The sequence below is a fragment of the Varanus komodoensis genome, unplaced genomic scaffold (assembly GCF_004798865.1).
Source record: "Varanus komodoensis strain SLA01 unplaced genomic scaffold, ASM479886v1 scaffold11, whole genome shotgun sequence".
Lineage (NCBI taxonomy): Eukaryota > Metazoa > Chordata > Lepidosauria > Squamata > Varanidae > Varanus > Varanus komodoensis.
The window spans coordinates 20550582-20565466 of NW_025335317.1; the positions used below are offsets into that span (position 1 = coordinate 20550582).

The 14885-nt window shown below is 41.3% G+C and overlaps 1 protein-coding gene across 2 annotated transcripts; it reads left to right on the forward strand.

Annotated features, from left to right (window-relative positions):
- The first annotated feature begins 1469 nt into the window (after positions 1-1469).
- CISD1 (CDGSH iron sulfur domain 1) lies at positions 1470-10368 on the forward strand. Of its 2 annotated transcripts, none has more exons than XM_044420575.1 (3): positions 1470-1590; positions 7336-7541; positions 9786-10368. In XM_044420575.1, exons 1-3 carry the CDS (start codon positions 1560-1562, stop codon positions 9873-9875), a joined length of 327 nt encoding a protein of 108 aa, XP_044276510.1. In that variant the 5' UTR covers positions 1470-1559; the 3' UTR covers positions 9876-10368. The 2 variants fall into 2 exon arrangements, with proteins under 2 accessions (XP_044276510.1, XP_044276509.1); XM_044420574.1 differs by lacking the exon at positions 1470-1590 and adding an exon at positions 4842-5006.
- The last annotated feature ends 4517 nt before the right edge of the window (positions 10369-14885 follow it).

The following is a 14885-nucleotide window of genomic DNA, read 5'->3' on the forward strand; positions in this document are numbered from 1 at the left end:
CAACTGGACCAAGCTGGCTGAGGATAATGGGAATTGTATTCCAACAAATCTGCTGGCTACCATATGGGGGAAGGCAATCTGAGTGTGTTGTGCTTCCTGGAAGGAACGAGGAAGTAGTTAAGGGTACCAGTATCTTCCTCTCGCAAGCAAAAAGACAAGTTGCACAGAGTGAAAAGAGCTTTGTAAATCCTTTCCCATCTCAGATAAAAATAACACAGATTTACAAAGCATTCTTGATTTACACTACAGAATCTCTACTGAATGCAGAAAAAAATCTTTCCCCCTTTCTTCTGCTACAAAATTATCAGGCACAAGCACCTCCAATTACAAATGGGAATCCAGCATCTTCTGAATTTCTGCCAGCGGTACATTTCTGTAAGGCAGAACATTTTCCCAGAATCAGATGGTAAGCCTGCCTCTTGAACATGTTGTGAAGACAAAATAATGAGAGTGTCACTGAGCATGTGCAAATCTCCCTTGATTATTATGTGCAAAGTGAACCTGTCACCATACCAGAGTTCTACCCATTGGGGAAAAACACATAGGTTGTTCTGATGTTTTTCCTCTGTGTGTGGTTCTGCAAATTAAGGGTTGTCAGTCTATTTGTTTACAGAGGCCAAAATGATGAGAATAGACTTTGATACAGAATTGGTACAGAGTTTGTAATCAAATAATTTAATTGATGACAAAAACAGCAGCAGTTGAAATGTTTTAGTATTCATCTTGAAACAGTTTGTGCCCAAGCCTCAAAGTAAGTATTAAGTAGAACTCCTTATTTCAAAGAATATTTCTTTTCATGAATACTTCTGGATTAGTGGTTTTGGGATTGCAGTGCAACAACTTGGGAGAACTCCTCCCCCAAAGGTGGCCTAGATGTATTTTAAATAAATATACAACTTCTGCATTATTTCTGTGTAAGTAAATTCCATTACTTTCAATATGCCTTACTGCCAGGTAAGCATTTCTGGAAATGAAATCTTAAAAGCACAGGAGATGGTAAAGAATTGAAAAGGGTTGGCAAGTGGTAAGTTTGTTGGTAAGTGAGATGGACAGAGCAAGGGTCTCCCATTTCATCCTCTTATAGTCTAACACAGCTTTTTCCAGCCTGGAGCCCCCTACATAGGTTAGACTACAACTCCTAGCTTCCTTCAAAATATGTTGGACCACAACTCCCATGACCGACTGGGGCGTGCTGAGACTTGTAGTCTCACACTTCTGCAAAGCAAGAGCTTGGGAGAGAAGTCTGCCCTAACCACTATGCCACGCTTTCTTGAATGGCATGAGCTCGTTACATCCCCTCTGCCGGAGTGTGCTAAGTGCTAGCTAGTCATGCTCTGAAGCGTGGCAATGCAAGTGTGAAGATCAAGTCGCGCCGCGATATGAGCGATTCGTCGCCTCCTCGCGGGTAGCCCTTTAAGAACAAAGGCATCCCGCGCCGCCATGTTGAAGATTCCTGCGCAGGCGCAGTTTGCCTCCTGCTGCTTCCTTTGGCCCGCCTACCTCGTGTGTCCTTTGCTTGAGTCACAGAGTCCCCGTGCAGCGTGATCGGGGCTGGAATTATGGGGCTCGGGTCTAATAGTTCTGTGAGGGGTAAGGACATGCAGGTGGGGGATTTGCAGCATCGCTGCAGTCGGGTAATATGTAGAAATTCTTAGTTCCTAACACTGCTTTTCTTTTTCTTGGTCGGATTTGCTAACTAGGTACTTGTTGCCTTAAAAGCGGGCCTGTGTGCTGGGGGGGGGGCGTGCTTTTTGTTTCTTAAGCTGCACATCATAGTCGTGAAGGAGGAAGGGAAGAAAAGGTCAGGAGATCTTGTCATTTTCTCCCGCGTTCATTTGGTATTGTGGGGGTACAGCTTCAAGGCGCAGCCTGGCGGTAATTGGAGGGAGTTGGGTTTGTCCTTTGTTATTTTACTTTTGCAAAAACCAAGCTTCCTTTGCGTCGTCTAAGCTTTTCCTGAGTTTTGCTATGACCTTCAGGAATCATTCCTCCCCACCCCTTTCTCCTTGATGCCCATCATACTGTAACAATCCCGGTGCAACCAACGTTTTGTCCTCCCGCTGTTTTGAACTACAACTCCCATACTCCCTGACTGTTGATCATGCATGGCTGGAAGTTTATGGGATATGTAGTCTGCAAATCTGGAAGAGTTACCTGCTCTAACCTTACAGATCACCGGCTTGCAGCTGTCACAACGTTCCCAGTCTGTTGAGCAAACACGTTCCTAACGTCGCACCTGTTTGCTTTGGAGGAGCCCTCGGGCGTGGTTTTTATTTTGGCGTACATTCGTCTCGGAGACTTGCTTCAGTGTTGAGAACAACTAAGTAGAAAAAGTTAGACATCCGATTTGGAATTGCACGTCACGTTTTTGCTGGGAATCCCCTTAAAATGCAGAATTTATTTAGTTTTAAGATAAGCGAGCCATCGCAGAGTCGGTAGGACATGCGTCAGTCCGAATGGAGAGGAAACAAGACAAGCTACCAAAAGCTATCTACTTACCCAGTATAAATGAAATGCACTGCAAAACTTAGTGCTAACTAGGGTTGTCGTGTGCGGTTGAATCTGCTGCTTAAAGCTGGATCATGAGAGGCGTTCAGTTTCAGAAAGCTACATGCATTAAGCTTTCTAAATAGTGGGATACTTATGGAATTTCGCTCGATTCTTCCCAGTCCTGTCCTGTGTGGGCAGAGCCATAGTAGGTGGGTGCGTGCAAACCCAACTTTGCACCAATGCACAGCAGTTATGCTTTCCATTTTGACTTTAGAGGAGGCATAGGGACCTAATACAAATTTTAAGAGCATCCTACCCCCATAATAAGGGTTCCCTACTTTTACTTTAGAGTAAAAATTATATATAATATGCTTCTCTATAGATAGGTGTGTGCATGACTTCAATTCTAGCTGTTGGGTATTAAAAATTGGCAGGACTAAAGAGGATCACTACATAAAATATGGACACTACATAATGGACAGTTCGAGACGGTCCAAATGTTTGATTCAGGGCCTTTTCGGTTCCCTTCATTTCACTTTGCCCACTCTGCCTCCTACGCACTGTGTTCAGAATGATCAATTGCTCCTTACGAATTCCCAACCTTTCAACATATCCTTTTGGTAGATTGTCAGTGGATAGTGGCTTTTGTGGTTGGAAAACAGAAGGGTGTTGGGGAAAATAAAATGTACTGCTTTTTAAAAAACCTTTAAGAAACTGGAAATTTAATGGAGTAGGTCTAGACTTGGTCATATGCAGAGTAGGTCAATTGAAAACTGATAGGTGTTAAGTTAGTCATTACTTAACATGACTAAATCTAGACCGAACCCATTGGGTATAGTAAGATTAGTAATGCACTAAGGATGCAATCCAAAGTCCTCCCTCACACCCTGCATTTCATCTGGATAGCTGGGCACATAGATGAAGTGTCATGAAGATGAAAGCAGCATGCAAATTGGGCCCAGGTTGGTTCCTTCCATATCCACCAGCATTCCTCCTGTCCATGGCAATTTGTAACCTCAGAGAGGCCTGTACTGTTCTTTCTGCATCAGTTGTGCAGGGCTCAGCCTTTGGCCCTCCATTGCCAAGGTCACAGGAGGCCATAGGACTGCACTCTAAATTGTGCTGTAAGACGGTATGAATACCCTTAATGTCTCATTAGGTACAAAAATGCCCAGTATTAAAGAGGGGACTACATTTCATGATTTGCGGGTGTTTATTTAGCTTTTGTTAAGGAGGAAAATTGGGGAGATTACATGCAATAGGAAGTGTCAACACTGTAGTAAAGAAATAGAATATTTTTCTCTGGGATTGCAAGAGGAGTTCCCTTTTTTCCTTTTAGGAGAACAAGCTCACTAAACAAATCAATTTAATTTAATTAAAAGGATGCAGTATAGTTCAGTGTTCATTAGATTTCATAATTCTTTTGCAAAATGAATGTTACAAGCATCACAGTTGAACTTATATCCCAGTACAGAAAATATTCCAGAAAAGGTTATTAAAATTCTTGAATTTATTTCTGTAATAAAAATGTTTGTGAAAGATTCATAGTTCTTTATTTTGAATATCTGATTTTTCTTCAGCAAAATGGTGATTTAAATAGATTGAAGCAAGCTTCTCAACTTTAACATGTTAATTTGTACCTTGATCTTTGTGCATTGATTAGTTTTCACCTGGTGCAGAGCATGGCGAAATCTGAGGCAACCAAGAAGCAAGAACTAGATCCTACATAATGGCCTTGCCACCCTATTGCATGGATATTATGTTAGGTAGACATGCAGGTCACCAGATACCTCAAGATATCCTGTTTTCTGAAACATTTGAAAGTATTTGCCTAGTACCACATTATGTGAGAGTTGCTTGTTGAGTATCAACTCCAAGGTAGTAGCAAATAATACAGTTGCTAATATTGATATCACACACAGATCTTGTAATTCTGCAGCAATATAACTGGATCTAACATTATTTTAAAAGCATGACTTTAAAAATCTGATTTTCAGGGGGAAGCATTTTTCTCTTTGGTCCCAAGAGAAAACATCTCCTTTCACTTTCCTTTTTCAAATCAATCTATTTCGGGCCTTGGTTTTCAGAGCCTCTGCATCTCTCCAATCAGGGATGGGTAATTTCATACAGTCCTGTGGACCATAATTAATTTGGTGAAGCTTCATTGACAGGCAGCATTGAAGGCAAAGGGGGATGAACTGCAAAATACCAGCATAGTGTAGTTTAAACTTCTTGCAGCCTGCAAGTCTTAGAAGTAACATTTCAACCTTTTAAAATGGGAGGGGGAGTCCTAAAAGCTGAGAAATCACCAAACAATTGGTGGTTTCATTTGGGGGAAAGAGGATGGGCCAGGGGAGGGGGTATGGACTTCATGGGGAACCCTGGGTGGGCCAATTCCCCACCTTGTACTAGAACATCTAAAACTGATCCAGATTTACCAAGCAATACAGCTAAATGTTGGCTCCAATCTCTCAAGATTTCTGAGGCAAGTATCTCTGGGGACCATGAGATCACAGGTGTGTTATAACTCCCTTCTTTGCTTTTCCTCAAGGAGGTGTTTGTGCTTGCTTCCTTTTCTACCTGGTACATCATGTATATTTCTCTTGCTTCCTCTCATCAATTTCTTTTTCTTTCTTTATTCTTGTGTATTCTTTCCATGGGAAGCTCTCTTCATTCTCACTTGATTATTATTATTTTGTATTTATATTCTGCCTTTTGTCTCTTGCACAGAACCCAGGGCAACTTAGGTAAAGCTCCTCCACTCCATCTTATTTGCACAACAGCCCTGTGAAGTAGCTTAGACTGAGAGTAACCAATCCAAAGTCACCCAGTGAGATTCATAGCAAAGGGTGGACTATGATCTGGATCTTCCTGGTCCCTAGTCCAACACTCTAATCATCACATAATGCAGGTTTTAATTAGTGTGAAATAGTATGAAGCTGAGTTGTTATGTGGCATCAAATTGTCTCCAACTTATAGGCACCCTATGAATGAAAGCTCTCCAAAATGACCTATCCATAACAGTCCTGTTTACAGTATTCTGAGCTTTCCATAGAAGTAATCAAATTTCATTTATATTTTGTTGTTTCCTGGTTAGCCCTTGTTGAAAACTTTCTTTCCTGAGACTGTGTATTTAGAGCTGTGCATACTCTGAAATAAAACCTTATACCCAAGTTCAAATGGGAGCATAGCATACTGCCTTTCTGAAAAACCTCTTCAAAATCACCAAGGAGTGAACTAGATTTAGGATCACAGAACTCGTTTCCAGGCAGGGAGAGAGAGGGAATAAAAATAGTGTTGCTGTTTTAGGGGATGACAGAAGCCCCATCTGCAGTATGTTGTGTCCTTAAGAGGGTTAGTCAAGAGGTTGAGTGTTTCTCTTCATAGATGAAACCTCCATTATGATTTTTCTCTCTTTCTCTGCTACTTTTAATGTTAAGCCCGAGGAGAGTTCTTTGACAAAACTCAAGGACAAGCGCACTGCTCTATGATTTTTATTTTACAAATTTCCTTAAAACAATATTAAAGAAGTTTTCTATCAGCTCTTTGTAGTCTGTGAAGGCAAACATTCTTTAAAAAAAATCCTTTCCTTATGAAGTTGTCTGCCATAAAAAACTTTTTTCTTTCCATCTGCCTCAAGGAACTGCGATCTTCCATGCACTTCTAGGATGGATATTTGATTTGTACAGGCCAGCTCTTACTTTACTCTGTAATGTTTAATAGAACTCATGGCTTAATTGAATATCTTGTGATTCAATCACGTTGTTAGACAACGTGACTCCTATGTATCTGTGTGCAGAATTTGCAGCTGCAAGGGTTATATTCCAAACATAGGCTCGTTCGACTTATTGGAGTTAATATTCAGTAAGCATGTTTCAGTATAGTTAATCAGGAGACGGTGAAGCAGCGGTGGGTGCGGGCCCAGTCGCTCCTGGCCTGGCCGCCCCCAGGCTCGCATAATTAAAAATAGATTTAAAAAGTTGTATTTTTGATACCTTCAGTCCTTTCTTTGTCTTCGTCTCTCTCTCTCTTCCGCCCGCCTCTCTTCTGTTTCCTGCTCTGTATTCCCGCTTTGTATATGCGTGCAATGGGGGAGGGGAGAGAGCTGGGGCATGTGCAGTTGAGCTGTTGCAATTTGGGCACGCGCTGGCTCTCTCTCTGCTCAGTTTTAGAGTACCTGCACCAGCTCAGAGCCTTTGGACTTGCTCAGAGATCGTTTTCTCTGAGTGAGTCCAAAACCTCTGAGGCGGGCTGGATAAATGGGCATAGCGGGCCGAATCTGGCTCACGGGCCGTAGTTTGAGGACCCATGCCTTAGCTCCTTTGCTCTGTCCACTGATGGTTGGCTGCAACTTATGCATGATTTCCTCCTAGGACTTAGTTCCCAGCAGTAAAAGCTATAAGGTACAATATGTTGATGTTTGGTTCTGCCCTGTTTTGCCTTTGGACCTGCTTGCCACTGGAATGCCACCCTGATTGCTACTCCAAAATTTAATTTGGCCTTTGCATGAAAGAGCAGAACTTCTGACTAGATAGGCACAGGATTGTAGTTTAAAGCTGCAGTCTTACACATACTTCAGGAGTGGGCTTGTTTATTCGGAGGCACTCTGCTGAATATAACATGTGTGAAGAGATGGATTCCTTTCAGTTTATGTTTACTTTCAGTGCAGGAAGAAATTGAAAAGCTTACTGAACTGCGAACAGAAGGGTCATGAACTGCATATGAGGAGCAAATGAAAATTTATCATAAGTGGGAAACATTTTAAATAGTAGTTCTTGCTTCTTGACTGTTTGCGCAAAAGTAATTAAAAGACACTTTTGACAGTTTCTCCATTTTCTCTTTCAGTTGAATGGATTGCAGCAGTCACTTTCGCTGCAGGAGCGGCAGCCATTGGGTATCTTGCATACAAAAAATTTATCAGCAAGGACAAATGCTGTAAAGGGATGGTGAACCTCCATATTCAGAAAGATAATCCAAAAGTAGTCCATGCATTTGATATGGAAGATTTGGGGGAAAAAGCCGTGTACTGCCGGTGTTGGAGGTCTAAGAAGGTAAGAAAAGGAAATGGTGACCCCTTGTAATGGATGGGTTTGTGTGCAGAACTCATAATCAAAATTTTTAAGCTGGCACAGGATGAAGGCTCAAAAGAAATAGTTGATATGAGGTGAATGCTTTTTAATCAATTCTGGAAATAATTATCTCAGCAGTTTTCCATGTAAGGAAGTTGTTGCATTTATTCTTCATTTACATAAGCAGAAAAATAAATGAGCACATTTTAGTATGTGCTCTTTCTTTGCTGGTCATTCTGTTGGACTCCAATCTCTGGCCTGAAAGATAGAGTAAATATTAATCATCTTTAACTATATGGCATTCAATCATGGTTCCTAGCCATCTATTAAAGCTGAAACAGGCAATCACGTTTTTTTAATCTGCTAGGGAATGGGAGGCACATTCTGCAGGGCACCACCATGGAAAAGGTGCTCTTTCTGGTAACCACCTGCCTAACTCCAAAGTGAGAGATCAATTAAGGGTAGGAAAATGAGTTTCCAAGTCCAAAACTAGGTTCACACGACATTACAAGTGACCCTGCATGGTTACTGCAGTTGCAGTTTTTACCTTGATGTGCCTGACAGAACATCAGGTTTATGGTGGTTAATTCACCTCCCTCTCACCATCTCCTTCCCTATCAGTCCTCCAGGCTGTATCGCAGCAGGTAGCCCAAGGAGGAATGAAGTGCCTCTCCTTGATAGCCATGATCGGGAGCTGAGCTTCAGTTTGTGGCCCAGTGGGGACCCCCAGAGCAGGAGGAGGGTGCCTGATTCACCCTCAGGCAGAAGTGGGGGTGGGGGAAGCAGCTGTGTGGCACAGCAGAAAGCAGCAGTGCATCTCAGATGATTTAGCTGCGGCCACTACATGCATGCCTGAGTGGCTGGGTGCCAGTGCCCAATTGGGTTGGTGCTGCTTGGATGAGCTCCCCACACCCTGCTTTCAAGAGAGCCATTTCCAAACTGGCACCCACTTGAGCGCCTTTCTCATAAGCAACAGCGCCTCCCCCCCCCCCACCACATCCTGGCTGCTGCTTATAAAAGAGGTGTCCCCTACCTGGTGCCCACCTGAGTGATGTTTCCAGAAGCAGCGAGGAGGAGGTGCTGCCCCAGTGAGGCACCGCTGCCTGGCTGACCCGCATCCCTCCTGTGCATGTGAGCGAGGGTCTTCTCTCAGGCACACATGGGGGCAGCTGAGGCATCAGCTGAGTGGCACTGCTTCTTCCCACAGTGCTGCACAGCTGATCACCTGCTCCTGCCCCAAAGACGATCTTTAGAGCAAGAGGCTGGCAGAGCAGGGATACCCCCGAGAGCCTCGCAAAGCAGCTCTCAGTGGTGCTCTCTGACTAGTTCCTGGCAAGAACAGCAGTAGCCCCTTTTGCCAAGCGACTTCCTAAATCTGGCTTTCATACCACAAGATTTTGTGTGTTCTGGGTTTGGATGACATACCAAGCCATTGCAGTACCAAGAAACCATAGACTAGAGCATGGTTTCTCTTTGTGGTTTCTGTGGAATAAATGTACTGTGCTGCAATACCACAAGCGTTCAGATGACAGACCAAAAATGGTAAAAGACACTGTGGCTTGTCATGTCATGCACATCTGTCCCCCCACATCAACATCTTGATACTGTCCCTGGGACTAATCTATTTTCAGAAAGTTTATGGTTGGCAGAGCTTCCTTTCTGTATTGAAAACACTGGACTTGTGATGCTTAATTATGTCGTAATTGCTTTTCTATTAAAGAAGATGCAAGGTGACTTAGAACAAAATTATTAAAGCATACAAAAAAGCCAAAACCAATCTTCATTAAAATATTAAAACATCATGAAACCAAGAAAGTACCAGTATAGATCACATATTGATGAACTCATAGATTCTTACACGGGGAGGACAACCTGAAGAACTAGGGTCATATAGAGCCCTCAAAAGCTCTTTGCAGGCAATCAGTTTAGACCTCTGGAAGGTGTGATCTCTTTTCCAGCAGCCTTTGGGGTAGGGGCAGGAATGAAGGTGGAGAGAGAGAGAAGTCAGAAAAAGGGCAGCTCTGCCCCTGTATATTGCAGTCTTGCAGTTCCTGATAAATTTCTTCCAAACAGTACAGCCCTAACATCAAAGTTGCCTGTATTAGATAGATGGTCTGAACAGTTTTCTTTCACATTTGTAGATTTATGTGGATCCCTATAAAATGTTCTTTGCCTTGTTTTGCTAAAGAAAAGGTGCATTTAAGCCTGTTTATTTTTCTCCTTTAGTTCCCACTATGTGATGGATCTCACACAAAACATAATGATGAAACGGGAGACAATGTAGGACCTCTGATCATCAAGAGAAGAGATGCATAAAAACTAGATGGTTTGGACACCAGGAGAATGACCATGTCACAGTGCTTTCTGCTCACATGCAATTGGTGTAAAAGAAGGGTTTTGAGTCATTTCTCTGAAGATTTTTAGATGTGGCATACAGTATGCTGTAGCACATGTAATTCATGTTTGCCTTGCCTAAAACACTACAGTGTGTATATTAGGAATGAGTACTTGTGACTTGCTGATATTTCTGTCTTGTAAAGTGTACGTTCTCATTAAGTGTTAAAAAGAGAAAACCCTTTAGGATGACTGCTGACCTATGTACTAGAAATGATACATTAAATTATTTTCAGATAACACTGCTTATCATAAATGATCCTGACAATGAAAACCACTGTTCTGCACTGTGAGAATAAAATTATTATTTTAGTTGATTTTGAACATAAAATAAGTTTTCTACCCAGTTCAAACATGTGTGAGAATAGGGTTGCAACATGTAGTTCAATTTTGAAATAAATGAATAGATAAACGCTGTCTTGATTATATTAGGATTTTTAAAAACGTGGTTAACTTGAAGAACTTTATAAATACTGCATGTGACAAGTGCCATCTTTAAGAGCTATTCCTTCCATGTGAGATAGAATGGGGAGCGCCTGATGCCTGTTGCAACAGCTACATGTAATTAAAAATACTTAGCTGGATCCAGACTTAGCTACACTTCAGTAGCCGCATTGAAGTCTTTGAAACAGCATGCTTGTTCTTAAATGCAAATTTTTGTAGATTTAGTCCCCCAAAGCTCATGAATGCTAAATATTTCTTGAAATCATTTGACACCCTAGCTGGGAACAATGAGTGACATTTCTTAGTCATTTAGAAATGAGGGACTTGGTTAATTCTGTGTTCTTTGTAATAGATCTCTCACATGTTCATATAGTCTGTTTTTTGTTAAAGGCTAATACAGAATAATACTATATTTGGACAAACACAAACATTTCTATTACACAGAGTGGGCATGATGCAAAAAGCTGCTTTGAGAGCACTCAAAGTCTTAGATGTGTTGTGGATTTTTTTTCTTTTCATTGATGCATGGGAGGGCCGCTGTGAATGCAGATTATTTATGAAACTCTTCAGTTTCCTTAGAGGTTTGTCATGAGGGGTGGGGGGTGCATGTTGTCTGAAGAACAGTTCACTTTTGCTTTGACATGCAAAATCATTCTTTTTTTCTCTGATAGCTGCATAACTTGGGGAAATCCTGAAATGTGAGTTTCACCATTGTAGCCAGCTAAGTAGACAGAATTTGTATGCTGAATCGTACACACAGTGTATATTTATTTCATTTTATACCACCCAATAGCTGAGGCTTTCTGGGCAGTTAACAAAGTTGCAATGCCAAGTTATTACAAATTTTTGAATACATTTAGCATACATTTTTTGGCCCAGCCAAAGAATTGAATAAGTGAAATCAAGGGAAGGCCCTTTTGAGGGCAGAAAGGTGGCTCATAGTCAAGAAAGGAAGCCATTATTAGCCAATATGGTCACAAATTTGTATAACTCGTTGGAAATTAATAAATGGAATTGGACAAGTCAAACTAAAATATTTTATCATAAATACTGCTAATGGGAAAAAGGTAAATGATATGAACAGTCTGGACCCTAGCCTCCAGTTTCTTTCAACATAACCAACAAAGTTTGCTCTGACTTTGTTAGAAGTAGGTTCATAGTTTGGTCTGAATATGGTAAAAATATCCATAATCCAATGTTATTCTTTCATCTTGATAACCCATAGGAAATTACTAGTACTGCAGCCATGTTTCCACTTAGTCTGATTCATCACTCATGCAACAGAACGCTAGCAGTTCAGAAACAAACCTTGGAATCAAGTGGAAGTACTAAATTTCACACTGGCAACAGGCAGGAAGGTTCTTTTTACAAGCTTTGCTTATGCACCTTGTTCCAGAAACAAGTGTTTTTCTTAGTTTGGGTTGCTTTTTGAACCGCTCTGCTAATGGGTCCTGCTCATGTATGGACTTAGATATATGTGTATCATGATGGAGCACTGACAATACTTTCAAACCTTTTCCTGAACCAAGTGTATGTAAGGTAACAACAGGGAATAAAACTTGTGGTCTGTACAATATAAACTCATTCTGTTTCTCATTGTGGTAGGGAGTACAAGTATCAAGACTTCTGGGGCCTTGGAGAATACTTGGGTGTTACATCATTCAAATTAGAATCCTATTCTTTAGATTTTGATACAACATCTGCTCATATATACAGCAATTCGTTGTGCCATGATCTTATCTACCAATGTGCATTTCTTTTCTGTACAGAAATATTCAGCTACTTTATTATTTCAGGAACTAAATATACACAAATGAATGCCAGCCAAATGTAAACCTGTAACCTGTATGAGGAAGTAATTCTATCCATTCTTATAGAAACAGAATATTATATTTGGAAGGGGCCAGACGGTCATTGGGTCCAAGCCCTTGCTCAGTGCAGGGCTCCAAGTTGAACCATCCCTCTCAGGTGGCTGTCCAGTTGCATCTTGAAGGCCTCTAGTGTGGGAGAACCCACAGTCTCCTGAAGTAATTGGTTCCATTGTTGTACTGCTCTAACAGTCATGAAGATTTTTCTGATATCTAGCCAGAATTGGTATTCTGTAATTTGAACCCATTATTCCGTGTCCTGCACTCTGGGGTGATCGAGAACAGATCCTGTCCTTCCGCTTTGTGATGGTCTTTCAAGTACTTTCAAGTACAGTGAGATATTTCCCCGCAGTCTTCTCCCAGTTCTTTCAATCTCCTCAGGGCCTTATTTCTAGTCCCTGGATCATCCTTGGTGCCCTCCTCTGAACCATTTCCAGCTTGTCTGCATCTTTCTTAAACCGTGGTGCAACAAACTGGACACAGTACTCCAGATAAGATTTGACTAATGCTGAGTGAAGGGGAACTAGTATGTCACATGATTTGGAAGTGATTCTTCTATCAATGCAATCTAAAATAGAATTTGCCCTTTTTGTACATACACTGCAATAGTTGGCTTAAATTTAGCTTGAGATCTACAATTCCAAGATCCTTCTTTGCGGTATTGTTGAACCAATTATCCCTCATCTTGTAGCAATGCATTAGGTTTATTTTTCCTAGGTGCAAGTCTTGGAATTTTTCTCAACTGAAATGCATTCTGCAGTTTTCAGCCCAGCCTTCTAACCAATCAAGATCACACTGGATCTTCTTTCTGTCTTCCAGAATATTAACTATCCCACCCAGTTTTCTGTCATCTGCAGATCTGATAATTGTTCTCTGCACTTCCTTTTCCAAATCATTAATAAAAATATTGAAGAGCACTGGGCTCATGATAGAACCCTGTGGCACCCCACTTGTTACCTCAGCCCAGTTGAACCCTGTGGCCCTTGATGAGCACTCTTTAAGTTTGATTTTGTAACCAACTGTGGATTCTCATAATAGTTATTCTATCTAGACCACTTTTTGCTAGTTTGCTAATCAGGATGTCATGAAGCATGGTGTCAAAAGCTTTGCTAAAGTCAAGATAGATAGTGGTTCTGAGAGTTCTTCAGCCAGCTCCTTTATGACTCTAGGATGGAGTTCATCAGGCCATGGAGATATGAACTCATTCAACCCAATTAGATCATCCTTGACAATTTGCCTATCAATCTTGAGCTGCCTTCCTGTTCCTTCAGCTTGTACTTCTTCTTCATCAGGAAGGTCATAGATCTTTAGGAAGAGGACTGAGTCAAAGTAGGAATTGAGCACTTTTGCCTTTTCTTTGTCATCTATCCTTTTTGCCATGCACATTGAGTAGCTGAACCCCTATGCTTTCCTCTCTCTTTTACTTTGAAAATATCTGAAGAAGGCTTTCTTGTTGCTTTGAGCACCCCTCACTGGCATCAGTCCATTCCTAGCTTTAACCTTCCAGATGCCTTCCCTGCAATTTCATGCTACCTGTCTCTAATTCCTCATTTGTAGCTTGGCCTTCCTTCCATTTCTGATATGTGTCATTTCCCCCCAGTTCATCTCTAAGTTTTTTGTGAAGCCACATGGGGATCTTCTATCGTTTTCTACTTCTTTTTCTTGTTGTAATGGTTTGTAACTGTGCCTTTAAAATTTCCTTTTAAAAAATTCCCACCCCTCTTGGACTCCTTTTCTCATTACAGTCAATTTTCATGGACTTATCGCTGTTTTGAGTTTATTAAAATTGACTTTCTTCAAATCCAAGGTACACGTTTGGCTACATTTCACTTTTGCTTCCTTTAGAATCAATTTCAAGTATGGCATGGTCACGAACTCGCAGAGTTCTTGTAGCTGCCACTTTGTCCACTAGGTCTTCACTTTTAGTATTGAGTCAAGGATAGGTGTTCCTCTCATTCCTTCCTCCACTTTCTGTAGGAAGTCATCGGCAATGCATGCTAGGAATCTCTTGGAGATGCCTGTTTGGCAGATTTTGTCTCTCAACAGATATTGGGGAAACTGAAGTCCCCCATGATGACAGCATCATGCCACCTTGAAAGACTGGCAATTTGCTTTTCAAAAGTTTCATCCTCATCTTCTCCTTGACTAAGTGGTTGGTAATAGATTTCAACTACTGTGTTCTTTTTATTCCTTCCTCCATTTATATTAATCCAGATGTTACCAGTGTAGGTACTAAGGTCATCCTGTATGTATTTCTGTGCAGCAATATGTATCCTTAACAGATAGTGCAACTCCACCTCCCTTTCTCTTTCTTCTGTTCTTATTGAACAGATTATATCCTTCAATTTTTGACTTCCAGTCACCAGAGTCATCCCACCATATTCATCCTCCTGCATTATGAGTTCAATTTCATGCTGATTGTTTACCATACTCTAGGCATTAGTATATAGACATTGAAGACCATGTGCTTTGTACCCTAGCTTGCTTTCTACATTTTCTGGAAGACTATTATTGGGCATTGTTTAGCCTTTAATCAAATAGACACTTACCTAGGAGTAAGTCCCCCTGACCTGAGTGAGATTTATGGATGTGGATAAGATTGCACTATTAGTAAGCATTC

What these genes read in the sequence shown, in the direction of transcription:
- CISD1 (XM_044420574.1), top strand. Translation starts at nt 4,853, where the DNA reads ATGGACTTCATGGGGAACCCTGGGTGGGCCAATTCCCCACCTTGTACT. An exon ending in TGGGGACCATGAGATCACAG is followed by an intron (nt 5,007 to 7,335) that starts GTGTGTTATAAC and finishes TTTCTCTTTCAG; the next exon opens with TTGAATGGATTGCAGCAGTC. An exon ending in GGTGTTGGAGGTCTAAGAAG is followed by an intron (nt 7,542 to 9,785) that starts GTAAGAAAAGGA and finishes TTTCTCCTTTAG; the next exon opens with TTCCCACTATGTGATGGATC.